General features: G+C 36.0%; 1 protein-coding gene across 1 annotated transcript in view; it reads right to left on the bottom strand.

Annotated features, from left to right (window-relative positions):
• The window catches only part of LOC135467092 (uncharacterized), a 58,597-nt gene that overhangs the window by 38,959 nt on the left and 2,416 nt on the right, over window positions 1-17,222 (bottom strand). Inside the window, exon 2 of the mRNA XM_064744852.1 lies at window positions 8,895-8,997. Within this exon, the coding sequence (XP_064600922.1) occupies window positions 8,895-8,997 (103 nt within the window). The remainder of the gene's footprint in view (window positions 1-8,894; window positions 8,998-17,222) is intronic.

The following is a 17,222-nucleotide window of genomic DNA, read 5'->3' as shown; positions in this document are numbered from 1 at the left end:
CAATCCCTGCAAATTTTTATTTTATTTGATTGGTGTATACCCCATACCCCAGATTATTTCACTTACACGACGGCAACCAGCTTTATGGTGGGAGGAAACCTAACAGAGCCCAAGGGGAAACCAATGACCATCCGCAGGTTGCTGGCAGGCCTTCCCACATATATGATATATGTGCAGCCTGAAGACGAGGCAGCATGAGCTGGACTTGAACTCCCAGTGAACACATTGGTCAGCCAGAGGGTTACAAATATTTGAGGCAGGGATCATTGACTTCATGTAACATAACCACTCAAGGACAAAAGCCCACTTTCATAAAACTCAGGTCAATCAAATCAAGTTTTGGCAACTTCTTCTCGAACATCATACATTGCTTTATAGTGCAATAACCTAGACAACTTTCACAAAAAGTTATGAGAAGTATGATTTTGAAAGTTTTTCAAAAGGGGTCAAGCACTTTATACACTTGGGCCCTGCCCCTGCTTTTCTGTTATTTTTAAGTGTCAAAAAGCAAGTTGAAAATGTTGAACTACTATACAACATATCTGACTAAAATTAGTACATAATGCTATATTTACAGAACCAACATATGCATTTCACATACTTCATATGTGAGATGAGAAAAATATTTACTTACTTCCTCCGCATATGGCTACATGTAACTTCCCAGACGAAGGCTATATACATACTGCTTTTACACACATGTAGTGCAGCACAAGTAAGGCCTGAGTTTTTCTATACAAGAGTTCTATTGACACAGACTCTCAAGCTATGTGACAGTCTTAGATAACAGTGAACAGGGTTGATCCACAGTGTACCTGCTTTCTCTCAGGTCCATAATGACAGGCCTGTGGTTAAGGACAAACCCACACAAGCCTGTGGTCACTTTGGCTGGGCGTTATTTAGTGAAAATACCACATCACATGTATGTCAAACAAGGTGTTAAAAATTATGATTCACATAAGCTGAGTCAGTTTAGTCATGTCCACAGATAATTTTAAAGGTACAACGAAATGTACATGTAGGTTCATTATATTAAGCTAACTTAATCTAATTATCAGCCTTAAACCTGCCACACATGCGATTAATATTGCATCTAACAGTTGTACAGGTACATGTACCTGTTTATACCCAAGGTCATCTACCAAACTGTCAGCTTATCATGAAACTACATCTACTGGTCCAGTCTACAGCCATATACATGATGGATGACTTACAACACAGCCTCATTTTTGTGTTCAATAAATAACAGCTGTTTATGTAGATGTATATATCTGAAAATACAGAAAGATTTGTATTAACAAAATTTTTCGTCAGAAAATGAAGATTATGTTTATACAATCCCAGACAAAGATGTAGCTGAGATACATGTATATGAACAAGAAAGCATTACATATAACTTTTTTACAGATGGAAAATACTTCTTAGATAACAAAAGACTGATAATCTTATCCTTAAATTTTAACTACAGCTGTGGTCATCATTGTTCAGCTCACCTATGTAAGAGCACAGAGTTTAATAAACAAAAACCAAAAAAAAACAACAACTTTTGAACAACAATATTTCTGCACACACATGTACAGTCATAACTACACTGTATGTTAAAGTAAAGGTCGTGCAGAACAATATATATTCCTGTGAACTGATCAAAACAGAGATGCAGAGAAAGTGCGTGCTGCAATATCACACCAGTGGTTTTCACATCAAGTTGCCAAAATATGGCACCTCAGTAAAGCATTCCATACCCCAGATCCTGTTGATATGACAGTATTGTTCCAGGAGAATATAGGTACTTCAGCAGTCCATCCTACAAACAGGGCACTTGATGTGTGAAGGCATTTTAACGTGAATAACATATTGAGCAAACAGTGCAGGTATTGTAAACTTTGAGCTGTCCTTGAGCAGACATTTCTTCACAGCCATTCAACAGGTGTAAATATAGGTGCAAGAGCATAGGGTGCAGAAGTATGTGGTCAGGTAGACTTAAATCTATGGTAATAATGAGTAAGATGTTCATATTGAAGTGCCTATCCATGAACAAATTTCTTTTGATAAATATTACTTCGAATAACAATTACCATGAGGCATCCTATTCAGTGTTAAGCTAAACCAGCGAATGGCAAACAATATATACTTCAACCAAAGGTTATTATGTGCAAACTGACACACACATTTATCACGCTAAATTAAACATACATATTATGTTTCATGGATCTTTTTCATGGGATAAAAGATCAGCTATAAATCATTCTAAAAAACTTACCCAATCTTTGACAATTCCTTATGAGCGTGCACAGTTATTTAAGCAATATCAGGTGGGTAAATGTTCCTCTCTATGCTAAGTTCAGAAACAGCCAGGTAGACATAGGTAAAGCTGTGGTTAACTCAGTTCACCTGTCATTAGGACCAGACAGGTAACTGAGGTAAGATGTGTTTCTCCAGGTCTTCACAGGTAAAATGCAAGGGTATTTCATTGATGTACATTTAACAAGTACAAAGAATGTATGTACCAAACGTGCCTAGGGTAGAACAGGGACATGCTGTAAACCGGGCTGAACGGAGAAACATAATACACTTGAATGATCACTAAGTAAAACACATTGCTTGTGTCAGAAGCTTAAGAGCTTTCCATTGAGGTCTTCCTCAATACCAGGGCACAATAGTACAAAGACAGCCCCAGGAGCCTCTCCCCACACCATGGAACAATGACCCCTGCTGACCAAAACCCCCCTAAAACTGGGCAACATATTCTGCATGTGCCTGGGTAACTGCCTTACCTGATTTCACTCAGGTACCTCCATTTACCTGTCTCAGGTAAGATAATGCTCCACAGGTGAGGCTGATATACATATCACCACACCTGACTGACCAAACTAACACACTGGTTTCCACAGTAACGTCTTTTTTTTTTTTTGGACAGGTAGAAAATTAGGGTTAGAATTCAAGCTGGTAACAAAGCACCAGACACTAATACCTATATGGTAACAAGAGCAGCGCAAAAAACTAACTGCACGCTTACATAAATACAGTATCATGACTAGACACTCATTACCACAAAAAGGTTGACAGACGCCCCAAAATTCAGACAACATTCTCACATAATACATGTTCATATTCTCCAATTTTAAGCAGGCCTACTTTTATTTCGAAAAAAAAAAAAAACAAAACAAAAAAAAACAAACATGAGTAAGAATTCTATTTAACGAAACTTGAAAATATATGGAGAGACTATATTCTTCAACATAAAAACTAATTAAACAAATAATCACAAATTAGTGGATCACAAACGAAAAGAATGGTCTACAGCTGAAGTAGAACAATAGTATCATCAAAGTGTTCCAGAGTTGACATGTAGTGATATATCACAAAACCATTAAAACCAACACAACAAATGTAGGTAAAAACGTTTAATCCACAATAACAGACAAGGGCTTGCTTCAGGGTAGATTATAAATTAATAATTAACTAAACCACTACAAAAGCTCAGGTCAATTACAGAAACCAGAGTCCCACTCATAAACTGTTTCCAAACTACTCACAGCCGATCAAAGCTCTCTTTACATTAACCTGAGTGAAAATACACATGTATATGTACAAGAAAATACAGGCCACACTGTCTGTCTCCCTGTCAGTCTCTAATTGCCATGAATTGTAGACAGGTATAATCATTATAAAACCATAAAAGCTAAAGTCATGAACATCAATGATAAATGAGACACTTACACGTAGATCAGGGAACAGTCATGATAAACGAGATCCATACGTGAACAGGATTCATAGGAAAGGCCACATCTCGAAAAAAAATTTAAGGTTCTGATCCCAAACTTTAAAGGCAACATTGTGACCTTGCATAAAGAAAGTTTATGAAATGTAATTCAAAATGATACTTTCAGAAAGAAAAGTTATATGTATGAAAATTAATCTGTCTATTAGTAACTAAACCACCCTATTTTTTTCAATTAATATGTCTGTTTAAATACAAGTTGATCAGACTAGGCGCCAGAACAGTTTTCCAAAGCTAAAATGGCCTTAGGTATGGCCCTGATAGGATACACATCTGTAAACATCCATGATACATGGGATACATATGCGAATATCCATGATACATGGGATACATATACGAATATCCATGATACACGAGATACACATGTGAATATCCATGACACATGAGATACACATGTGAATATCCATGACACATGAGATACACATGTGAATATCCATGATACATGAGATACATATGTGAATATCCATGATACATGGGATACATATGTGAATATCCATGATGCATGGGATACATATGTGAATATCCATGATACATGAGATACACATGTGAATATCCATGACACATGAGATACACATGTGAATATCCATGATACATGGGATACATATGCGAATATCCATGATACATGGGATACATATGCGAATATCCATGATACACGAGATACACATGTGAATATCCATAACACATGAGATACACATGTGAATATCCATGATACATGGGATACATATGTGAATATCCATGATACATGAGATACACATGTGAATATCCATGATACATGAGATACACATGTGAATATCCGTGATACATGGGATACATGTGAATATCCATGATACATGGGATACATATGTGAATATCCATGATACATGGGGATACATATGTGGATATCCATGATACATGGGATACATATGTGAATATCCATGATACATGGGATACATATGTGGATATCCATGATACATGAGATACCTATCTATAAACACCCATGACACATGGGATATATGTCTGAACATTCATGATTCATGAGATACATACATAACATACCATCATGGGATACAGGCTGAGATGTGGGAGTACATATGCAAACACACTAGCTTATCAGTGGATACATACATGTATGTAAACGTCCATGACACAGAACATGGGATACATACATAAACATTCGTGAAATCTTCTCGATACACTTTTATCCTGATCGCTACCCACATCTAGGTTTTTACATTTTGGGCTGACTGCAAGTTTCAAAAACACTATTAGACATATAGGAAATCAAAGTCAAAAGGAATTTTTAGATTAAAAAAAAATACACCATAAAATATCTTATTCATTGGTCTGGCTCAATTCTTGTATGACCTTTAATACTGACAATAACTGACATAGATTCACTACATGTGGATCTACTGACATAAAAAAACATTACCTAAATGACGACTTTTTTGTTCAAGTTGAAATAGAACCATTTTGACAGCACATATATAATGTATGTTGACTTGCATGTGTGAGGTCTTCCATGCACATGTGGGCTATAAGAATCCACCTTTCATTCAGAATCTAAAATTTTATTTACGCCTGGCCTATCTCATAAGGTCTAGAATGGCAGACATTTTCACACGAATTCAGACAAATTTTAAAGAGAAGTTATTAGCAAGAAAGATAGACCAGGAAACCTTTCAACTACGCTGTATATACAAGTACTACAGATTAGCGTGAAAGATTTCTATTTCTAATTTGTTTATGTATACTTTTATAAACACTATATACAAATCCATGCTTGTCGATAAAATATGAACACAAATCTGTCTAAACTCAACCGGACACATACCAAAAAGGTGAAGCTATCTTTTCTTCACATACCTCATAATTTAGTCATTTTTTGTACATGTACTGTGCTTTAAATGGAGACTCCTTTGAAAAGGGGAATATTCTTATAGAATATTTCCTGGCTGGAGAAAATTGTACTTGGCTTACATTACCGTGATTTACAATGTATTAAAAACAATATATGTCCTTTATATAATGGCAGTCAGATTAGCTGGATGACAGAGAGAAACCACACGTCTGACAAATCTCCAGAGTTTCACAAGAGGCAATTCAGCACAATGAACCTCCTTGGTCATAGCAGTCCAGTGAGGAAGGTTACTAGAGAGGAGCAACCTGCTGATGGCCATGGGTTTCTCTGGGGCCTGCCTTGTTTCCTCCCACCATAAAGCTGGCTACTGTCATATAAAGCCCCATCCAGACTATCCAACATCACTCAACTTTTGTTGACCCAAAAAGAGTCAACTTGAACTTTAGTCAACAAGTTGAGTCGTGTTGAGTAATCTGGACAGGTTCTTCAAATCCGTTCAACAACACTCAACACCATCCAACTTTAATGAATTGGAAATGTGCATCTGTATTTTTTGTCAACAAGTTTACTGAAGCTGAGTGAATGTAGTCAATCAGCGGGCGTGTAGCAATAACGTGACCGTCTGAAGGCACGTGACCTGGGCAAAATGACGACAAAAGGTGAAAGAGAGAAACTGGTCTCACGATGAAATAGTTTCGTTGATGCAGGTGTATGGCCATGGCAATAAGCTTCTTGCAATTTGTCACTGTGTCTCATACACTAGAGAGAAAGATGGAGTTTTTCCTCCAATTTATCGAAAGTTTGGTAAAAAGCACAGTTCTACACACAGCAACAGTGTTGAACAATGTTAACATATCTGATCTGTAGTCTGGACGGGATACTCAACTTACTTCAACAGCATTCAACTTGAAGTCGAACGATGTTGGATAGTTTGGAAGGGGCTTAAAGAAGAAAACTGAAAAACATGACACTACAGACTGAAAAGAGCACATTTTTTTCTATCTAGTGGTGCCTGCTACATAATCTTGCGATTTTTTCTCGCCATACTCAAAAAGCCTGAAAACTGCAAAGCTGGCATAAATCACCAAGTCCATCACGTCTTCCATCTTTAACAACCTGTACTTTATGGTGGGGGTGTGTTGCCTCTCAGCAACTGAGAGTCGTTAAAACTGCCGGCTTGTTTGTGTAAACTCGGAACCTACATCCAACATTCTGGTTTCCCGATCGTCAAGCGGAAAACAAACAGTTCTGTTCGCTACCTTCTGGGAAGAAGAGTTATACCGGAAATGTACGAACTGCACTTCGGCGGTTTCCAATGGCAATTCTCCTCCTAACACAGAAGATTTCAGGACTAGTTCTCAGGCAAAATGGAGTTGCCCACAGGGGATTTTGGTGTTAACTTTATTTACAATTTATTAACTTGAGATACATTTTTTCTTTTATGGCATGGTTCTGCAAGTAAAAGCATACTCTTTTCAATGGTATTTGATCGATATCTGAATTTTCTTCTCCTTTAAGTGAAGTATTCTACAGTACGGCGTACAACACCAATTAATTAAATGAATACCTAAGTAGTAAATCCTAAATAAGTGCCTTGTCACTTTAGTTGACAGTAAGAAGTACAGGTGCTTATAATCAAACCTACAAACTATTCACTGTTCATTATGTTGTAACACGATGAACAATGGGTCTTAAATGAAGCGTGTCACATGCTACAGTAAGTCTTTACATGTCATTATAAGATGTAAAGCCCTTTTGGCACGCTATTCAAATCTGGTGTACACGTTACTGTAGCTGTTTAAAAGACATTAACGTCTGCTTTACAACAGCCTGAGCGGTTAATTAACAAGGATTACATTAATGTCATGACTGATCTCCTTTACACATTATGCAAAATAAAACTCATTAAAAAAAATTTCTAATGTCATGGGATATGCCAAGTACTATCTATTACATTGATGAACATGTATACAAGTAATGTATTGGACAGGTCAGTCAGAAATCATAGTAATAATGCAAATGTGTTACATTTCCAGCAATTAAAATAAAACGAAATTACATTCATATACTTGAAAGGTTACTAACACAGTCACTGTACTATCTATTGTGAGGAAAAAAGAAAGTAAATGTAACATTCATGTAAGATGCCACTTACTAACATAATTTATTTAATTTCAGCCATTGAAACATAAAATTGCTGTAAAACCGCCATTTTTTTATAACATACATGTACTACATTAAAACTTCCCTAAATTTAAAGAGAGCTCATATATGCACACTCAGGCAGACAGACAGATGTCTGTAGCATTAGGTTTTAAACCCAGACAACAATAGCTGTGGAGCAGCATTTTGCTGTTTTTGGCCAGTTTCTACCTTATCAGAGTTATTTGACAGGTTCAAGTACCTAGTACCCTGGCCTACATTGTGGACTGGTTCAAAGCTATACCTAGGCCTACACTGAATGCGGTTTTGCTTTTGTTTGTTTGTTTTTTTTTTATTTTATTGCTGTGTTAAGCATCATGCCCTCAATAAGTACTTGAGTCCACCTAAGGAATTTAACTTGACAAGACAGATAAGGAAATACCATGAGTGTCTTGTATATCGGAGATAAGATTCCTGTGTAAAAAAAAAGCACTGAGCAGGTGCTTTTTGTCAGGGAGTGAAGGTATGTATATACCACATACAATGTACTGCAAGAAAACTTCTCCACACAGTACCCGCAACCTGAACCTATACCAGTGCCAGAGAGGAATCATCTCTACATACACATGACCAGTGTATATATATACATGTATGGAGTTACGAATATAAAACATGTTGGATTTTGAAGATAAAATGCCAGAGATAATAACACAGCACATTATCTAACAAAACAGCCTATCAAATCAAGATCATAGCACTTGATATAACAAAACAGCCTATCAATTCAATATTGGAGATACAGCTCTGATTATACCCATGAGGAAATTAGGCCTGCTTTAAATATTGCAAATCACAATAAACATATGAACAAGCACTGATGAGAGTAAATACATGCACATGTATGAGTAATACCAACAAATGGACAAAACAAACAATGTAATAAAGGGAGGTAACTGTTATCATAATGACCAGACTCTCCAGCTTATACACATGTAGGGAGATAAGCTAAGAGCAAATAATCAACATGCAAATCATGATTTGGGCAGCTAGGACTCAAATTAGTACTTGTACAGTAATAGGAACATGGGCACTGAGCACCAGAATCACGAGTCTAATGGAAGTGTGACTTACCTAGAGGGATCCTGGCTGAGGTGGCTGGGACAGACCTGGGCCTTCGTCTCTCCACCCTGACCGTGTGCTGTCCCCGGTTCTCGGAGCCTACACGACATGGGCTCTGCAACACCAAATATATATGTGTACATTTACATGTAATAGCTTATCACTTCTACACAGGGACTTCACAAAACTAAGCAGGGTACATATACAGGTACCTATACACTTTTATTCCAATAAAAAAAAAGTGTTAAATAATAAAGGCAACTATATATGCCACATGGATGTATTTTTCCAAGATGTGATAATTTTCATCATAAATGTGTGTTAAATACTGCACTGTGCAACAGGCACACGTGGGACTAAGCTGTTCTCAAATATATTTTACCTGTACGTCTGTTCATTTAAAAAATCTATATACTGTATGTATGTTAGGCAACAAGGATGTACATCTACATGTGCATATGTAATGTATCTGGACAGGTGATGTAATAATTAATACCTATCTATTCATTTATTATCAAATTGACAAACATTGGATAGTTGTTAAATAAGACAGCTCCCTGTGCTCTTGTTCCACTTTTTCCACAAGAAGCCCGGTCAACTAAAGGGAGACAACCCGCTTTCCTGGAGCTGGCTCATAAAACAGTGAATTCACTCCTTCCCAATAACTTCAATCACAAATATCTACATGTATATTCTAGGACATATTTAAAACTACCAACGTATAAGTAAATGACGTAAATTATTGAACATGTGAATATTTACTTCATATGTAAGCTGACATATGTCACAGAACATCTCACACTTCGGACAGTGAGTTCGTATCTGTAAATTGCTTCAGCAAAGATCACACGAGAATTAGATTTATATCCAGAATCATTTCAAGAATATTACATGCAAACCTTACCTCAACAATGAAATCATTCATTGATTAAATAAACATTTCAACAACGGTCTGAGCATGACAGGGCAATAAACCTTGAAACAATCAGTTAAGGCCTTATTTTTATTTGACTGGTCGTTTATAGGCTTGTAGTCTACAATGCATGAGCCTGACATACATGTAGCTGAGCAATGGTACTTGCATTTGCTAATTAATACTAGTACCAAACTAATTCAGAGTGTGGGTAGTGTAAACCTGAGCTAAATCACTGTCCCCCTTGATGCTGAAATTAATATTCCTAGTTTAAACACTGTGCATTTACAGGTCAGGCATTACCACGGGGAATGAGGTCAGGGAGGTCACTGACAGCTTGTTGTTCTGCATGCATGACTTCATACTCTAACTATGCTGCACTGACAGCTGATGAGTTAATATTTCAAATTAGATGAAAGGGCATTTTAGCTGGGTAATTATGCGAAAGCAATTTTTGCTTCAGTTTGGATTCTTTTTTTTTTGGATTTTTTTTTTTAATATACCAGTACAGATGTACACAATATAGTGATTGTATTCCTGGGCTATAGCCTGTAGACACAGCATGATGCTACATGTTTACACCAGGGCAGATATGTAAATGAATAGTCTGCACTCTCATATGTTTACGGAAGTAAAGATAACAGAATGAAGTCACAGCATGCGATGTGTACTGGAATGCCTTCAGGGAAACCGCCATCTACTGATACAATCATAACATTCTTTACAACAGTAATTCAATATCTTTATAGTAGGTGAGGTAACATACATTTCAAAGATCTGTATATGATAGTCATACTGTATGAATATTTTTTTGTTACACTCTAAAACTGGAAATGTTTTAGAAACAAAATTACTCAAAACGTTGCATGTAAGGATCAGAGGTCCTAGTTAAGCCCTGTATACTTAGTTTTTCAGAACATCCATCAAAACTTTCTCACTGAAGCAATACCTGTATTGCCTAAGAATATAATTAGTCTGCCTGTACATGCCTACAACTACTCTCTGTTTCCTAATGTTGTATGGCCAAATTAATCAGGAGGTTTATCAAATCAAATAGTGAAAGAACACAGAAGAAATAGAGACACAATTTGCACTCAAAATAAAAAGAAATTCCCCACTATATAGTAGTGGCTGGAGCTGCATGTAGATTTGAACTCATCATGAAGCAAAGTAGCGCAATAATACTGCATGCCAATGCAGGTACTTTTATCTATATTTTCCTAATATTAAGTAATACAGAATTTTCTTTTTCATTTCTTCACTGTATTTACGATTTTGTTATTATAAATTATGATTTATTATTTGTTCACATGAATGAACACGTGTCTGCTCAAGGTTAAACTAATGTTCCGACATTAACGCTGTCCAATACAAGAAATGACAGACTTGCATAAAATATGTGTACCTGTAAATGATTTTAACAACTATAAATGTATACCTGTGCACATGCCCATACACAGGTGAATTAATAAGCTCAATACATACCAGATCTAATATCTGTTTCTTAGATCTTCATTCAGACTGAATCCAATCAATCAAAAGACAAATATATCCCTTATACATGTACCTGCATAAAGTCTATCCCCACTGTCAGGCTATACATGTGTACATGCATGTCCAAGTGCCTTTCCTGTTTAAAAATTAAATTATTTACCTGTAAGTATGTCTGCCCTATATATGTCACCCCTCCTTCCCTATCCCTTATGGATCCCCAGCACATCCTCTATCAATACTGTTGACCACATACTAATACCTGTAGTATGTAATCCCCTCCCCCCCCCCCCCCCCACCACCACCTCCAACCAGCCAGGCTTAAGATAATCCTGTACCCCCTAATCCTGTCCCTGTCACCTAATGTATCAGATAATAAAGCTTCCTCCTGTTCACACATCCTGGGTTTTGTCAGAAATTCATCTGCATCTAAAACCTGTAGTTCCACTAATGTGCTTTACAGAAAAACTTTACCACTCACAGTACAGGTATCTCCCACAGTTAAGCATTTTAAACAAATTACTATAGACACATGTATTTTACTACAGTGACAATACATACACATACAACATGTACCCGTACATACCAAAATAAAATATGAAACTATAGGGGTATACATTCAAAGGTAAGTGAATAAGGCATGTCAGTCTCAAGGTAAACTAAATCTTCAATCTTTTCAACCACTAGAGCACTTTTTTCAGTGGAATTTATTCATACAATTATTATCAAAATGATGCTAAAAATGATTTGTCCATGTCATTAAAGATGCAAGTTTCATAAATCTGTGCGAATTATTTCTCTACGCCACAAACAGTTTTTTAAGAATGTACCAAAATATTGGTTGCAAAATGAGTTGAAAAGCTGGAGTTTAGTGCGTAATGTCTGTTGTATTTGCAGGTGTAATAATAATAATGAGACAGATAGTGAGTGACTGGCTAGTCCCAGGATAAAGTAAGAAATCTGAGAAAAACAAAAGTTACCAGCATATATGGTAGGTTTTCAACTTTCAAAAAGAAAAACAGTACCATTAACTTAGCTTTAGTTCCTGTTGACATATATTGACAGATATTTCTTTTTTCACGAGATACATGTAATGTACACTTGTAGTCCTATCCACAACAAGCATCCTGGAAGTACAAATATTATATCCTGAGAGAAATATATGTACCCTTCTGGTTTGAGCTATCAGAAAAAAAGCTCTGTAAAACAAAATAAAAAGTCAGAATTTTGTTCAAAATGGACAAATTGGCCCAAAAATCCAAATTTGTCTTGAAACTTGGTGAAGCCATTTGAGAAGTTTCAAGTTAGAGTAATCAACCGCTTTGAGGAAAAGTGGGGAAACTGCACAAAAAACAACCATTATTTTATAGACCAGAACACACTTGTCCAAACTTACACTGGACACATGTTATGCTGGACCCATGTACAAATATCAAGTTTCAATTCGGTATGACGAACCGTTTTGAAAACTGTCTGAAGAAAAAAAAAAGATTTGTGATGAACTGACAGTGAGACTAATGTACTTGTGACTGACTGACCGACCAGGTGTAAACCATAAGTCCCCTCCAGTACTAGTTCCCCATACCAGTACTAAAAATGCATTTGATACAAAACATATCAGCCTTTCTACAGTTCAAGCTTTGATATGTCCTGACATTTACTGTACGGAATTTGCATGAGTTCATTTTATTACTCCTATTTGTTAACTTCATGCAACTGATGACAGATCTATCTTTTTTCTAAGTGAAGTTACCTCCACACCCATACAGGAAGGGTTATTTAACCTACATAGTGTACATGTAATTCTCATGAAGGAAAAAAAACTGTAAAAAGAGCCATTATGTAAATACAGAAAAATGCGAAAACTTTACAGCATGCACACAGACAGAGTAATTTGCCTGTCCCTGTTTGCCCACCACTGCAAGTACAAGAAGGAAAGTGCTTTTTGAGGCAAGAGGTCAGCAGTATACAGTAAAGGTACAAAGTCTAAATACTGCATACATATATGATAACATCTATAAACATGTGCAGGAGAAGTATCTATAGCCTACTGAAGTTTATATCTCATGACTGTGCATAAATTAGGGCGTTGTATCAAATATAATATCCAAATAAATCATTGGATACACAATACAGATAGATGTAGTAAATACAAATGAATGGATCTCAACAGCAATTAAGTAAAACAAATTTATCTGGCTGGTTAGTAATAATTAATCTACATACAAATTTGCCTTGATCCATCTCAGATCAATTAGCCTGTCATACACATTAAATCCTTAAAGGTGTACCCCTTTTCATTAATACATGTATCAGACCTACTTCTCTTTTACATCACACTGATATCAAAAATACATGTAGTATATATAAATATATAAAATATCTTTTAAAATTATTTCAATAAATCTATATAACAGTCATCTTCCATTCATACTATCAATCTCCAGTGTTGGGTTACACTTTTTGAAATACTTATGGTAAAGTTAAATTTAAGAAAAGAGAATGCTTGAACTTTCTCCTACATATTAAACTGTACTGCTGGTGCTTAATTATCATTGACAATAAATCTAACAATTAAACAATATCTGAACTCTTCCACTCCTTAAATTTCAAAATGGAACTCATTATTACTTTATACACAATATTTTTTTTTTTTGTTTTTAAATGAAAAAGGAAAAATACAGTCTCATTGTGTTCAGTTTTAGGGGATAACTAGAAAATTCATGTATGACAAAGACTGGTGAACAAATACCCGGTTTACATGGCTTAAAATGCTTCACGCTGTCTGCGGGTATGAACTCTCAGCTACCACAAGTATGCTATGATGTAATCTCATTATATTCCTCCTGACTTGGCACAGAGTGATAAGCTAATCCCATTGTCATGCTAGCCTTCTAAGCTACTTGTAGTCAGCAACTGTAATTATATGCATCATTAACTTCACAGCTCAGTATTAATACATTCTGGTGACAATGTTAACATGAAGTTCAATTATATTACTGGTATGTGTTTAAAAGAGGGCTGAAAGAGACAACGGGCAGTTTAAATACAAATCACACTATACCTGCTCATGTATACAATGTATCCTAAAATTAAGAGCTAGTTGTTTGATTAACCCTAGTTATTAATCAAGGAACAAATCCTGTGTTTATTAATAATTCACACTACCCTAAAAGTGTGAAGAGTCTTCCTAGTTAATTCTGATTATATGCCAAAACTGGACAAGGTCACAGTATGCCATGCCAGATCAGATTAACTTTGTTTTCTCATTGATTTAAGCTAGAATTTACAGCTCTTCAGAACGTGTTTGATGTAAATTAAATAGAGGAACTGAATTTGTGCGAGTCATAGCTTGAAATTTCATGCACTTGTAGATGGGTATTCATAAGTACCCTAATTCCTCAATATTCTCTTTATGCACCTTTTTTTCACAGATTTTGGATGTATTTTGGAGACTACATTGGTTGGGTTATAATTTTATCAGTCTACACAGAATAACACCCTGAGAATATGCTTAGATATAAAACATCTTGGAAACATGTAAATCAGTTGAGGAATCACGGTACTGCCTTTCTATAACAGGCTTTTACAGGGGGAAGTAAATTTATTTCTACAACGCTTCATCAACACTACTACAAGTAACTTTCTTGTAGCATTTTCTTTATATAAGTATTTTGCCTTCACAGCTAGATCATTGTAACTAACATAATTCGGGGTGGAAAAAAATGAAACATCAGACTGTCCTCAGTAAGTTCATGATTTCCCAATTTTCTATTTATGACAGCGGAATGTACAGATACATCAAAATTACATAGTGAAGTAGTCATACTATCCGACGAGGAATTACAGCACTTAACGTAATATGAAGGCAGCAGAAAATACACAGGGATGTATTGAAATTGTCAGTGTTCAAGCAGGTAGGCTGTACAGAAATTTTTTGAATGAAAATTCAACAGCTATTAATCAATGGGCAACCCCCGTGCAGGAAGTAAAGGTCTTCCTGATAGGGACACTGAATGCTCCGCGCTCTCAGACAGAAGGTTGTTCAAGCCGTACACCTCACCATCACCACAAAAGCAAACGGATCAAGTACATGACCATCCTGCACAGTCACATGTTCATCCAATCAGTTCCTGTTGCCACACCTTGGTGACGCAGTTACCGGGGGAAAAAAATTTCGTAGAAATAAAATTAGCATACTCAGGCTATAATTATTTGCAAAGACTCCATATCACACAAAGTCATTATGTCATTTTGTTTCTGGACAATTTTCAATTTCAGGTCTATTATTAGTTATCAGATGTGCACATAACAGGTGCACGTACATTGACATTCTCACGTCAGCTAACACATGCAGGGTGCAGCCATCAAGACACTTTCAAAACTGCCCACAGTGAAACCTTTATTTTCCACACCTTCAGGAATGTACATGTACACTACTTAAGAAATAGATATACGTGTCTGTCATTATGTAGACCATTGTGTGGATTTAGAAAGTGCAATAATATTCTAGCATATAATTTCTACACACAAAATGTAACTTCATCATTGTGATAATAAGCAGATCTAATAAGCTATTTTCACCTCACGTTTACCTATGTTGGCTAGTGCGTAATTCCATTGTACTCAAACATGCATATTTACACATAAATGTTCATGTATAGTTGTGGTACTACATTTCGTATATATATATATATATATATATATATATATATATATATATATATTTCAGTGTCTACTTGACAATGTACACATACAGTACACTTAATTTGGTAACATTTCACACAGAGTGGCAAGTATAAGCCGGTACTCATACTTTCATATACTACTAATTAAGCATAATGGCGTTAATGACCTAATCTGCACCCAGAGTTGTCTTTTTCAACAGAAACATTTAGCACTTGATATATACACCATGCATGAATACAATGTACCCGTGGATTTACTGTTTGAACTGATACCACAAACATCTTTGATCCTTGACTTTGTTCATCACAGTATATTAGTTCAAATTTTTATGGCTACAACTGTCTAACAAACATTAGATGTTACCGCCCATAGCCCAATAGCAAGCATTTGAATTAACCTCAAACAGTCTCTGTGGAATTGGTTTCTAATCTAGCACCAATGGCAGGTGGACATGAAAAAGTGCACTTTAGTGTTGAAGTACTAGTAGATGTACCGGTACCATAATCATCAATTATCATGTTAACATTCTATGGAGATTTGCATTGATTCAAGCAGCATGCTTGCCACATCAGCAATGTACTAGCTGGTCTGCTATACCTATACAACATCAGCAATGTACTAGCTGGGACTAATATAACTATCCATCATCAGCAATGCACTAGCTGGGACTAATATAACTATCCATCATCAGCAATGTACTATGTGGGACTAATATAAGTATCCAGCATCAGCAATGTACTAGCTGGGACTAATATAACTATCCAACATCAGCAATCTACTAGCTGGGACTAATATAACTATCCAACATCAGCAATGTACTATGTGGGACTAATATAACTATTCAACATCAGCAATGTACTAGCTGGGACTAATATAAGTATCCAACATCAGCAATGTGCTAGGTAGGTCTAATATAACTATGCAACATCAGCAATGCACTAGCTGGGACTAATATATCTATCCAACATCAGCAGTGTACTAGCTGAGACTAATATAACTGTAATATTAGTCCCAGGCACATGTACTAGTGAGTGTATGTGGGACGGTCTTGCAGTAACCTGCAGATGGTCATGGGTTTACTCTGGGCCTCGTCCGGTTTTCTCTCACCATAATGCTGGCCGCCATCGTATAAGTGAAATATTCTTGAGTACAGCATAAAACACCAATCAAATAAATAAATAACTACTAGTCAGTGTGTGTATATACAAATAAGACAATGAACTTGAATTAAAGAGAAAAGGTTACAT

The sequence above is a fragment of the Liolophura sinensis genome, chromosome 6, assembly GCF_032854445.1.
Source record: "Liolophura sinensis isolate JHLJ2023 chromosome 6, CUHK_Ljap_v2, whole genome shotgun sequence".
In the NCBI taxonomy this organism is placed as follows: Eukaryota; Metazoa; Mollusca; class Polyplacophora; order Chitonida; family Chitonidae; genus Liolophura; species Liolophura sinensis.
The sequence above is the reverse complement of the archived record's forward strand: the minus strand, read 5'-3'. Positions and strand labels throughout refer to the sequence as shown.